Here is a 13,541-nt window from a genome sequence, read left to right as displayed (position 1 = left end):
GCACTAGAAATATTAATCTCTCTTTCAAATTGATTTTGAGATAAACACCACACTGACTATGATAATTATTTTTCAGTTTTTCGTTACTTGTTTTTCTCATTTATTATAAGCACCTGGATTAAAAACTGCGGATACTTTTTAGGTATGCCATACAGATGTACGAGAATGATGTGATTGCCGATTTGTGTGCCATTGCGGATATTTTCAGACAAAGAAGCTTTCCCCCAGAAGATTTTGGGACCTGTAGAGAAGAGAATGAATGCATCCCCATTCAAGAGAGCATGGAAAGGGAAATCTCTGCTTGTTTCATGCGCCACACTTTAGTTTCCAGATGAGGTTTTTTCAGCCTAACGAAAAACGGTAGCTCAAAAACACCACATGCATCTGACTCCCATCCACTTCCCAACCACATTACTTTATTACAATAAAGTTTGGAGTATTCTTTTTTTTTATAGGTAAAGTTTGGAGTATTCTCTCACACATTGCAATCACTCAAAGGATACCATCAGGCAAAAAATAAAAATAAAAATAAATAATAATAATAAAACAAAGTAAAAGCTCGAGAAATAAAAAAGAAAGTAACATAGCAAAAGTAAATAATGTACAAACACAGGATACTCGAAACAGAATTTTAAGCTCCACCCTCTCGATAATGTCTCATACATATGCTTTTGTCTTTGTGTCGGTTTCTTTTTTACGAAATAAGTTCTTGGTTCCTTGGCAGTACTCAGGTCTCACTGTGATTATTCTGGGAGGAAGAGACATCAGCATCATGGCAGATGCTTTTGAAGTAATCATGATATTAGTCTGGCTGCGCCTCTTATCCTCCCAGACGCGTTGCCATGTTCCAAGGAACAAATCCTCTTTGGAGTTCTTCCCGCTGCACGTCAAGAAAACCTATTCTTCTAGAGAGAGATGAAAAACAACAGATAACTCACAATCAGGAAATAAAAAAAAAAACAAAAAAAACACTGCTCCATATATCTTCCCTCTCATCTGATTGTGATGCATGGCCAAAGCTTTGCTTCCCTTTCTCAACATCTTATACAGGCACTACTCCATTGGACCTCTTTTTTAAGCTTCCTTCCACAGATCTCTTTTCTTACTCTTAAACGAACCCATATTACTCTGGGCACGGTCATCTCAAGACCCCTTCGGAATTCCAAACAACGAAAGACCCTCTTTTCCTAAACTCACATGAACGGAAACCACGCAAAGCCTTCCCCATCAGAGCCATTGCAGCAATGCTTGGAAATTGCTTCTTTTGAAAATCATCTAATGTTGCCTTTGAACACTGTGGCTGACAAACCACCACAGATTTGGATGTCTTTCGGGGAGTAGCCGCTGAACTATGACACCACCGCCGAATCCAAGGATGTGAAAGAGTTACATGTTGACTTTTCTTCACTGAATCAACAGTAGAAGGCTCACCATTCCTAAGAAAGATAGCATTTTGATCTAATGCCATCTGCTCTTTTCCATGGCATCTAACCATGGTAGGATCCAAACTGGTTGTGCCATATTTCGAAACTTTGCAGGAGAACCTGTTGACTTTTTCATGGGAAGAGGCTTCTTCCAATTTTGAGCTCTTGGTACCATGAGCAGAGCGACAAGAACTCAGCTTGAGTCGTTTGACCCACCTGCTGCTTGGCTCAGGTCCCAGATGGCCATCAGGACAACCACTAGATTTGGAAGTCCCAGGCTGCTCAGCATGTGAGAGGAGGTGTTCGACGTCCAAACTCTGGGTTCTTGATGGGCTAGTCTCCCTGCAACCTACTGGGCTTGACAAAGCAGGAAGATCGGGAAGCGCTTGATTTATATCACATAAATCCCTGGTCACGGGTATGCTCCTCATTTCTTCTCTAGCTGAAGTATCTGCAGCTCGAGATGTTAGTGACTTCCCCTTGAGGCCCTACAAAACTCAATTTTTGTGATTGCTTTAGCATAGCACACAGAAAGCTTAAATACTAGCACAGAAACATTCTTGTACAGGATGACTACAAGAAGCCCAATTTACTTGGAAGACAAACAGACACATGGTGTAGTCAATAAGACAACTACTAATAGGAAACAACCTAAAAAGATCAAGAGTTACCTTATCAGATGGGGATAAAGCAAGACCTGCAGCAAACAGGTAACAGTATCAGCCAGTGAATGAAAAGGCTTAACAATACACATGCAAATTAAGCACAATGCCTATAGAGCAAATATAAACTACAGCAAGACCATAAATATTCTCGTCCACCTCACAATAAAAAGCATCTTATTCTTAGTGTAATGATGTAGAACCTAGATTTCTATCCAGAAAACTCAGTACAATGCCATTGAATCAAATCCAGAATATTGAACACAGCAGTATACATATACCAGGAAGATGGCTCTCCTGTAAAGCATCCATGTCCATAGTATCAGTTTCAGCTGACGATTTGGTCTTCAATCCAATTGAAACATTTACATCTTTAACATATCCTTGCCCATCACTTTCTGTGGAGCTGTCTAGAGGTTGCAGTTTCACTCCTTGCTGAACTTGGAAACGGAAATCAGGTGATAAACTGAGAAGCTCGCTGAAATATTTTCCTTTGAATTTGGCAGATACAGTTGATTCTCTCAATATTTGATGTTCATCAGATAAGGCAACATCGGTCTTTTCCGTGATCATAAAACGGCGAGTTGTTTGGGAGAACTTGGAAGGACTTCTAAGTAATCCTCCTATGGAGTTGATGGTAGCGTATATTCTCATAGTCTCCACATCATGAACAGAGTATGGAAGTCTTGTTAGCAAATGACATCCGTGATATAAATCTTCTGATTTGGTCGCCTCTGGGGAGTTGCTCTGGCTTGGAAACAATCTCATACCTGAATGATTTTGCATATTATGCCACTGTTTACCAAGAAAATGTGCGTGCTTGTTACTACTGCTTGTAGAGGGATCATGGAGCAACAGAGTTGCGTCTTTCTGCCTAAGCAATGACTTCCCACATGTTCTGGAATCTAATAGGTTGCTCTTCTCATGAACCAAAATAGTGGAATGGCTGAAATGATTGGTATCCTGGACACATTCTTTGGATGTCATGATGGAGTTTGATTTATGTATTTCTTCTTTTCTAGACACGAAGGGCTGCAATGGAGACCTTCTGCTGTTAAATCCATGTGGCACAATTTTTAAACTTGACCTCGTAAAATCATCATGAAGAGATGTTGAAGCAGCTAGGCCGTTCATATTAAAATCTTTGTGAGATTTTACCTGCTGCTCTGAGTAATGTGAGATGCCTCCAGATTGAAAACGACATTCAAGAGTGCCTGTTTCTGGAGGAGCCCTTGCAGATTCTGAAGGTAAATGACTCTCGCTTCTGTGAAGTGAACCAGTAATATGTCCAGACTTGGAGCCATTTTGAGAACTTGGTACTCCCCCAAGACACGTGGTTTCATCATTCTTTAAAGCCAAAACAACACCCTTTCTCTTTTGAGAAAGATTGAACATGGGAAAGGGCTGGGAAACCAAACTTTCTCTCCCAAGTCGTTTTGAACCTGCTGCCAGACTCTCATTGATAATATCGACTGTCTTGGATTTAGCTACTTCTGCAAATCCTTTGGCATAAATTTCTGTCCCTATCTCTGTCCCACTAAGTACAGGGTGCTTCACAGTATCCCGAACTTCTTGCTTGGACTCATAATGAATTGACATATTACCGCTAGCCTGAGTAGCTGCCTTACAGCTTGTTCCCATCGAGTGACCCATCCAAACAGATTGGTAACGACGCACTGGTTTACCCGTCATTGCATCCCTACCGTGATAGGATTGTGTAACTTGATCGGACATGGCACTTAATTATGTTTCCCAATCAATAACCATCCCTCATCAGCTCATCATCACCTGTACATGCCATTCAGCATAAAGGGAGAAAAAAAAAAAAAAAGTTTAGGGAAATCCACCTTTTATCATGTATATGATTGCCACTTCAATATGATTAGAAGAATGATCTAAAGCTCAAAAAATCATATATACCTAGCACATAATATGCACATGAAATGAAGATATGCAAAAATACATAATGGGCGGTCTTGTGGCAAAGCAAATTGGGCACCTATTACAAAATCCTATTGTTTCATTAAAATATAGCTCAAGGATGTCAAATGCTCCTAGTTATTTCCAACAAATTCTTCACTTCAAGAATAATCAAAGTAAAACAATGAAGTATGTTAGTCACTTGCAGCATCCATAGCACGTCCGTTTGAGTTTTTAGAAAGCTTTGGTACAAGGGAGGCTTGTACGTTACATTTGTGAATCTGTGATTTTCCCAGAACACAGAACGTTTTGTTGGCTATCAGTTTTAACTTCTGAGAAAAAAAAATCATTTATCTTGATATCACGTTTCTGAGGTCACTCCTGAATACCCTCTACCTCTCGCTCTCTCATATTCGAAGTTAAGTTTTAACTTGTTGATCTCAAGGTACAGATCACCTTACCCCATTGAAAGTCGAAGACTAAACGTGCAGGAGTTAGACTCATATGCTTTTTTGCGATAAACAGTAATTTATTGGAACAAGGCGTGGTTGAAGCAGCTTTAACCAAATAATAAGAACAATAATAACGAGAACGATACCAACTATAAAATTAGGCTTAGTCCAAGTGAATTCTTAGGATAAAGGTTTCTTACAAAATACAAACAACCACTTTCCATTTCCACGCTCTTGCTTAGGCAAGAGACATCAATTTTTGTTAAATATAATTAAAATTACAAAATAATAAAAACGACTTACCATGGGTAACGGAGACAGCGAAGATAGAGGTGTGAGGTTCAAGAGAGGCCGAGATCCAGAGCGAGAGATCGAAACAGAACCCCGAGATAGATAAGAGAGAAAGTTCTTGAAGTTCGGAAGACGGAAATCTTGTAGACATGGATAAGTGGAAGTATAAATAGCAGTGGAGGAGGAAAAGCAGGAACAGGAAGAAGAGAAAGCTTAGCGGAAGCTGGAAGTTTGAAGCCGAGTTTCACTTTGCATCTGTTTTGCTTTGCTCTGCTCAGCCGCATACACCTGCACATTTCCAAATGAAGGGGACCCGCCCACCTGCACTTTTCCAATTGGCCATCGTTCTGTCCTCTTTTTTTTTTCTTTTTTTGGCTTTTTTCTTTACAGAATCTTCTTTTATATTTTAATTCTTATACACCTCACATCTCACACGTTATTTTTTTTATTAAACATGTGATGTAAAGATAAGAGTATAAAAATTCAATTACTTTTTAAAAAAAATAGTATATGATATATGAGAATAATAAATAGTGAATCTCTTCTTCATCTTTTGTGTGTACCGTTTATTCACGGGCGCAAATAATTATTATTTTTTAATCTCCGCCTATATATTCAAACCCATGATTGATGTCCATACCTAAATCCTGTATAATAATTTTTAAAAAAATAAATATAAAATTTATATAAAAAAATAGTAACTTTTTAAATAATAAATTTTACTCTTTTTTAAAATAAATGCATTACGTTTACGGGCTTTACAACCATATATAATATTACTCTTTAAGTTATGATTATTGAAAGATAGTTTGATTTTGCAACATTTTTATTTCGTCTTATTTACTTATTATAATTTTTTTAAATTTTTACGTAAAATAAAAATAACAAAAATTTTATATATAATCGCTTTTATATACTCTTTATATATTTTATTAATGTGATTATCTGTATCACATTTTTAATATAAAATAATAATTTTAATCAATTATATTAGTAGAGTCTGTAAAAAATATATAAAAATAATTGTAAATAACAGAACTCAAATAAAAAAAATTAATAAATATGACATTCAAATAAAAAAATAATTTTTTAATAATAAATCTTATTCTCTTTTATGAAACGACTATATGTTGTCGAAATTTTAATGCATTGTTTAAGGCTTTCATAGGATCAATTAACGGCAGAAAAAAATGGGAATGCTTGTAACATTCTTTGCAGTTTGAACATAGAATGATTTTAGGCTATCTTTGGGTATTAAACACATTTTAATTTATCTTAAATTAATCATTAACATAATTTTTATCTTTTATTTTTACAAAAATTTAAATTAATTTTAACTTAATTTATATATTCGGACACGTCTAACTTATTTTATACGTTCGACCACGTTTTAAATCAAATTATCTTAACATCAACACCGCACCAAACGCAGCCTAGAATGCCATGCATTGGTCAGCCGCCTTATCTGTAAAATTATAATATCTTCCCAGATTTGCTGGAAGTCTGCACGTTCTCAGCTTGCTACAAGTATCTTTTATTTAGGAAAAAAATATCTTCGCCACCCGAGGTTACAGACAAGCTGCATCTCCGGTCAATCGGAGGATTGAATTCGGACTAGCTTTTGTGAGGTGAGTGCTTAAAATAAGAAAATTGATATTTATAATTTTAGAGAATATAAATTTAATATTTTTTAAAAAAAATAAAAGATATGAAAATATTATTTTTTTTATAATAGATTCTATTTTTTAAAATAAATATACGAAATTTATGTATCTTAAAATTATACATAACTTAATGGATTGGTTAACTAAAATTAAATAATCTTATTTCATCTCATCTCATCTATTATTATAATATTTTTAAATTTTTATATAAAATATAATAAATAATTTAAATTTTTAATAAAAAATTAATATTAAAAATATTATTATAAAAAATTATATTATATTAATATTTTATTTATTACTATTTAAAATATATCATCTAAACTGTATAATCGAACAAGAAAATAACGCATGAGGTGAGTGTCGTAACACGTATCGTTTTTGTAGATAAGGGAAAGACTGAAATTCATAAGCCTTCGTATAACTGGACAAAAATATTGACCAATAATTCGATAGACTAATATCTTGTCCCGATCATTGATCCCTGAATTTGTTCACGACCACGCACTGCAAAATATAAATGCAAATAAATAGATTAACCGGATTGTTTAGTTCTTTATCTAGGTAGTTTGTTTTGCCCTCCACCATCTTATTAAGGTTTTACTTTGTCGTTATATTGGTATAATGTTTAGCTTATTTGTAATACTATTTTTAATACATGAGTTGGTTTTTTATAATTATTTATAACTCTTAGGTTTTCAAATTATAACTACGGTTTTCCTCTTCTATAAATGAGGCTTATTAATAAAATTAGGGTATAGTTCTCTTCCTTACAAAAAAAAAATGGTAGCATTTGTCACTCCATCTATATTTAAAATAAAATCTATTTATAAATTTATTCTTAAATGAAAAAAGCTGGAGGCAACCGAGAGGGAGAACCGCGGAGAAACCGGGACAGACATGGATAAATTGAAAGTCCACTAAATGCCCTTCTTCCCCACCCTTTCCCCTGTTTTTCCAGACGTTCACTTTTAATTCTCCCTTCCCACGTCCGTTCCAACCTGCATTGATAAATTCAAACATTGAATTGATAGTAAAAACCACTTCCTAGTGTTATTTCTCAATCTCGACAATTTCCCGCATTAAACTACAATACGAAGAAATAAGAGACTACAACAAATTCTCAAATAAAAAAAAAAAAGTAGGTCGATAAAATTGCAACCGTGCAGATTCTGGATGTTGGGAATTTGTACCTCCCAAATTCACCCCCTCTAAGATATACCCTTTGCAGGAATAATAAGAAAAATAGGAAAATAATAACAACATGATTTTATGTGGAAACTCATAAACAGGAGAAAAATTACCAAACCCAAAGATGAAAAATTTACTATATAAAAAATTGTTACAATCACACAATTTTTCTCCTCACCCCAAATGCACCCACAAAACTTCCCCACTAGCAAAACTTTAACTTTCACATTTTTCCTCTTTACACAAAAAGGTCAACAAATGAATTTAACTAGAATCAAAAGTTACTAGATAAACTATCAACTGGTGTATTTAAATCAAAGAGGCTTAACCTCCTTATATAGGCCCAATGCCCTTACTTTCCTTCACTTCCCATCCATGTGGGACCAAAGAAAAAGAGCAAAAGCCAACAATCTCCACCTTACGATTTTAACTGGTCCAACAGACAAGTTTCACCTCAACGAAAATTTTCATAACTTCTACTATCATGTTTCACTATAAAATCATACCCATTCAGAATAAATTAATTCCAAACATTTCACTTCAGCCCATGTAAAAAACAATCTTACTGAAAATTATGGTGTAACTTCCATATTTAGCTTTTATAGAAATTCATCAGTCATCGACATGAATTGACACCATACACCCTGCATCAATGCCAAAATAATGTCTGTGTACAAACTTGTGGATCCGCTAACATTAATACATCCTCTATTATGACAATTTTGAGAATTAGCAACATGTCATTAGGATGTACATGTCTATTTTTACAATAAATTATTTTCTATGAAAAGAGACACAATATTAGCATCATTACCAGTATCTCCATTTATTGATTTGAAGCCACTTGCTAAACCTACTCCAGCTTTTGGACAATTTTTTTTAACGTACCCAAATTGTCCACACACCCAGCAAATTGCTTTCTTTTTCATTGAGTTTTTCATCTTCTCATTTCCAGTTGCTACCATTACTAAGTTCTCAGGTAAACAATTCCTTCCACCACCTAATCTTCTATCTTCAAAAAAGAGTTTACCGTTAACCTTTGAAAAAATTATTTTCTCATTCTCATGTATCAAAATAGGCTTCATATGCTCATAAGAAGATGAAATAGACCAGATGAGCCTCAAGGCTTGATTCTCATCATCAATTTTAACTCCAATAGATTCCAACTCAGAGACAATGCCATTAAGAACACTTAAATGATCCGAAATAATTGTACCTTCACTCATCTGCAGTATATGAAACTGCTCCTTTAGGTACACTCTATTTGAGACGCTTTTCGTTTTATACAACTCTTTAAGCTTTTCCTAAAGTTCTTTTGTCGTAGATATTCCATGTACATTTGCAAGAACATTCTTGATCAAGCACAGATGTATTGCACTTGCTGCTCTCAATTCTAGATCCTCTCAACCTTTATTGCTCATTCCAAATATGCTCTTTTTCACCAATTACACTAGTATTATTGCTGACTTCAGGGGTTGGTCTGCCCTTTAAAGCCTTGTGCAATCCTGATTGAATCAATACATCTTTAACTTGTACTTGCCACAACCCAAAATTGATTCTCTCGTCAAATTTCTCCACCTAAAATCTGATAGGATTTGAAATCCTACTTTCTGACATTGATTTGATGAATTTACCGTAGAAATAAATGGTTCCTCACTAAGTAAGTTCTCATGAAAGATTGGAGGGTCACAATGGATACGTTTAAAATTTTCAATCTTATAGACAAAACCTCTTTAGACTGTACGTATCCACATTACCACACCAAAACTTCATCCCATAAAAAGAACATAGTAGCTCTGATACCATTTGTTGTGAATTTGAAACTCCCAAATTCACCCCCTTAAGGTCTACCATTTGCAAGAATAATAAAAAAATAGAGAAATAATAACAACAAAATTTTACGTGAAAACTCCTAAACAGGAGAAAAACCTCCAGACCCAGAGAAGAAAAATTCACTATATGAAAAATTATAATAATCATACAATTTTTCTCCTCACCCTAAATACACCCACAAAACTTCTCCACTAACAAAACTTTAATTTTTACATTTTTCTCTTTACACAAAAAGATCAACAGATGAATTTAACTAGAATCAAAAGTTAGTAGATAAACTATTGACTGGTGTATTTAAATCAATGAGGCTTAAACTCCTTATATGGGCCCAATGCCCTTGCTTTCATTCACTTACCATCCATGTAGGACCAAAGAAAAAAAGCAAAAGTCAACATCATCTGAGTTTCTCCGGTGGAGCCCATTCCGCTTGGGTTAGTTTTGATATGATCACTTGCTAGAGGTTGAAGAAGGTGAAAAAGATAGAAGAGAACAGAGAGAGAGAGAGAGAGAGAGAGAGAGAGAGAGAGAGAGAGAGAGTTTGAGAAAAAACTATCTCACAAGATGAGATAGAGAGAAGATTGTATTTCACTATATATAATGTCCTACAGAGCAATTACATAAAAGGAAAGCCATATTTACGTGTTAAACATAAGGAAACTATAGCTAGAAAAATGAAAACAGATGTGCTATCTATTTTCTAAGTTTTGATGTGTGATATCCTCTTCTTGACAAGATATCCTTTATTGGGTTTTAATGTTGCCAGGATCACATTTCTGCATGATCTTCTCCTCTGATGCAGGCACTGATGTAGTAATGCTTTCACTCCCCTTCAAACATGGCCAAGGATCAAGACAGAGGCCAAGTTTGTGCAGAAGACATGAAAAAGGGCCTTGGGTAGTGGTTTTGTGTAAATGTCAGCTAACTGATTTGCAGCGGTGACATATCGAGTCTCCAAAAAGCCAAGAGCTACATGTTCACGAATGTAATGATAATCATGTGTTTTGTCTGAGCATGAAGAATAGGATTAATGGTCATGTAGAGAGCACTCATGTTGTCACAATGCAGGACAGGAGCACGGTTCAAAGGGATGCTGAGATCATGTAAAAGAGAGGATACCCAGGTGAGCTCAGCAGCTATGGCTGCCATTGATCTGTATTCTGCTTCAGCGCTGGAGTGAGCCACGATTGGTTATTTTTTAGCACTCCATGAAATGAGGTTACTACCAAGGAATGTACAAAAACCAGAAGTAGACCTCCGTGTGGTTGGGCATCCAGCCCAGTCAGCGTCTGAGAAACCATATAAATCAATATTACTATGATTGAGAATGTGCAACCTAAGCTTAGCAGTGCCTTGTACATATCTCAAAATTCTTTTGACAAGCTGAAAATGTGCAACAGTTGAAGTTTGCATGAATTGACAAACATAGTTAACTGAATAAGCTATATCTAGCCTTGTAAAAGTCAAATATTGTAAGGCTCCTACAATGCTTCGATACTTCGTGGGATCATGAAAGAAGTTATCGGTTTGGAGGAGAGCTCATCCTTTTGAAGGCATCGGGGTAGAGATAGGCTTACATGCATGCATGTCAAATCTTTTGAGGAGATCACGTGCATAGTGATGTTGAGATAGGAACAAGTCTTTTTCGAGCTTGTGAACTTCTATGCCAAGGAAATGATGCAAAAAACCAAGGTCTTTGATTAAAAACTACCTGCCAAGCTTTGAGATGAGCCAATTGATACGTTCAGGATTATCTCCAGTGACTATCATGTCATCAATGTAAAGCAGAAGCACAAGGATGCCATGTGAAGAGCTGCAAATGAAAAGGCTTGGATCTGTAATACTACAGAAAAAACCAAGTTGAAGCAAAAAATCACTTAGTCGATCAAACCAAGCTCTTGGAGCTTGTTTAAGACCGTAAAGAGCTCGACTAAGTTTACAAATATAATTGGAACGGTCCTGATCCTTATACCCAGGTGGTTGATCCATGGACACAGGAGTACTTAGGAAGCCATGCAAGAAAGCATTTTTTACATCCAATTGTCTAAGTTCCCAGTGTTTGACAGTGGCAATGGATAAATTAATTCTGACTGTTGCAAGTCGAATAACAGGAGAAAATGTTTCTATGAAGTCCACTCCATCCACCTGAGAAAAACCTTTTGCTACAAGTCTTGCCTTAAGACGCTCAAGAGAGCCATTAGGTTGTAACTGGCTTTGTAAACCCATCGACAACTAACAACATTCATATCAGGTTGTCATGGGACAAGAATCCATGTCTTGTTGGCAGCAAGAGCAACCAATTCTTCTTCCATAGCAGCAGACCACCTGGGATGGCATTTGGCTTCATTGATTGATTTTGGCTCTGCTGGAATATAAGTAACAACATGAAGCTGTGCATATTTTGGGTTGGGTTTTCGCACTCCAGTTTTGGCCTTGGTAAGCATGGGATGCTGAGGAGCTTGTGAGACAGGCGCAGGAACTGATGGAGCTGCAAATATTGGAGGACAAGGCTCAGGTTGATGGTCCAAGAAAGAAAAATTACTATGTTGAGATTCTACAAGGGCAACCAACGGTGAACTTTCTGATTGAGTAGCAGCAATTGGTGGAGCAAATGCAGATGAAGGTGAACTTTCTAATTGAATAGCAGCAATTGGTGGAGCAAATGCAGATGGAGGTGTATCTGCAATAAGTGGTACAGCTTCATCTTGAGCATTTGCCTGCCATTCAGAGAAGGAACAAAGCTCCCCTTCAAAAGGATTAGAGTCATAAAGACGAGTAGGTTCATGATAAGGAAAGATGGATTCATCAAACACTACATGTCATGATACATAGACACAGTTTGTAGGTGGATAGAAACACTTATAGCCCTTATGTTTACTACTGTAGCCAAGAAACACACATGGTAGAGATTTGGGTTCAAGTTTGTTATGTCGATAGTCACCAACGTAAGGAAAACACTTGTACCAAAAACTCGAAAAATACCATAATTTGGTTGTTTTCCATAGAGACAAAAGAAAGGTGAATCCATTCCTAGAGTTGGTGTGCATAACCTGTTAAGTAGGAAAATAGCAGTAGAGAAGCTGTCTAACCAGAACCAAGATGGAAGTTTGGCATGAAAGAGCATAGTGAGTCCCAATTCAGTAATGTTGGGATGTGTTCTTTCAGCCTTTCCATTTTGTTCAGGAGTTTTCGGACAAGCAGATTGATGATGGATTCCTTTGCTGATCAAAAAATTAGTTAGTTCTTGAGCTAAAAACTCACCCCTTTCATCACTTTGAAATATGCAAATTTTTGCATCAAACTGACATTCAACATATTTACAGAAATGTTGGAAAGTTGCAACCAAATCTGATTTATGTCTTAAAGGAAACAGAAATATAAAATGCGTGAATTCATTAACAAAAATTGCATAGTAGCGAAACTTCTCTCTAGATAGCACAGGAGATAGTCCCTATAAATCACAATGAATCTTATGAAAAGGAGAAGTTGCTTTATTATCTTTTTGCAAAAAAGGAAGTCTGCATGATTTTCCCATATGGCAGCTTATACAGACATTTGAAGATGAAGAATTGGAAGTGATGTGGATCAGCTTGGAAGAGTGGAGATGATCGAGAATGCGAGTATGAGGGTGCCCCAAACGTTGACGCCAACATTCTTTATTCACTTTGCGAAAACGAGATGAGAAGAAAGTGAGTGCTTCTTTGTCTTGATTGCTACCAGGTGATTTGTCATTAAAAGTATACAGTCCCTTTTGCTTCTGTCCCCGTGCTATTTCCCTCATTGTGATTCTATCCTTTATAACAAAACCAAGACCAACAAACTCAAAGATTAGTGGATAATCAGAAGTCAATTTGCTAACTGATAGAAGATCCTTTTTAAGGTCAGGAACCACCAAAACATCATTCAGTTTTAGTTTGGAAGTATGAGTCTCAACAGTGGCTATACCAACGTGTGAGATAGGCAAAGAATGACCATTACCTGTCATCACTCCATCAGATCCATGATAAGGAACCAAGTTGTCGAGATTACCTAAATTTGAAGTCATATGGTCTGTGGCACCAGTGTCAAGATGCCAGACAGGATTTGAATTTTCAGAGACTTTGAGTG

At 36.1% G+C, this 13,541-nt stretch overlaps 1 protein-coding gene across 1 annotated transcript; it reads right to left on the bottom strand.

Moving 5' to 3' along the window:
- Window positions 1-567: 567 nt before the first annotated feature.
- On the bottom strand, window positions 568-5,045 carry LOC122309357. The gene is made up of 4 exons (XM_043122831.1): window positions 4,762-5,045; window positions 2,368-3,874; window positions 2,096-2,121; window positions 568-1,912 (listed from the first exon to the last, which is right to left on the bottom strand). The coding sequence occupies exons 2-4, from the start codon at window positions 3,818-3,820 to the stop codon at window positions 1,139-1,141; spliced, it is 2,253 nt and encodes a 750-aa protein (XP_042978765.1). The 5' UTR covers window positions 3,821-3,874; window positions 4,762-5,045; the 3' UTR covers window positions 568-1,138.
- Between the last annotated feature and the right edge of the window lie 8,496 nt (window positions 5,046-13,541).

This window comes from Carya illinoinensis, chromosome 5, assembly GCF_018687715.1.
Source record: "Carya illinoinensis cultivar Pawnee chromosome 5, C.illinoinensisPawnee_v1, whole genome shotgun sequence".
NCBI lineage: Eukaryota > Viridiplantae > Streptophyta > Magnoliopsida > Fagales > Juglandaceae > Carya > Carya illinoinensis.
The sequence above is the reverse complement of the archived record's forward strand: the minus strand, read 5'-3'. Positions and strand labels throughout refer to the sequence as shown.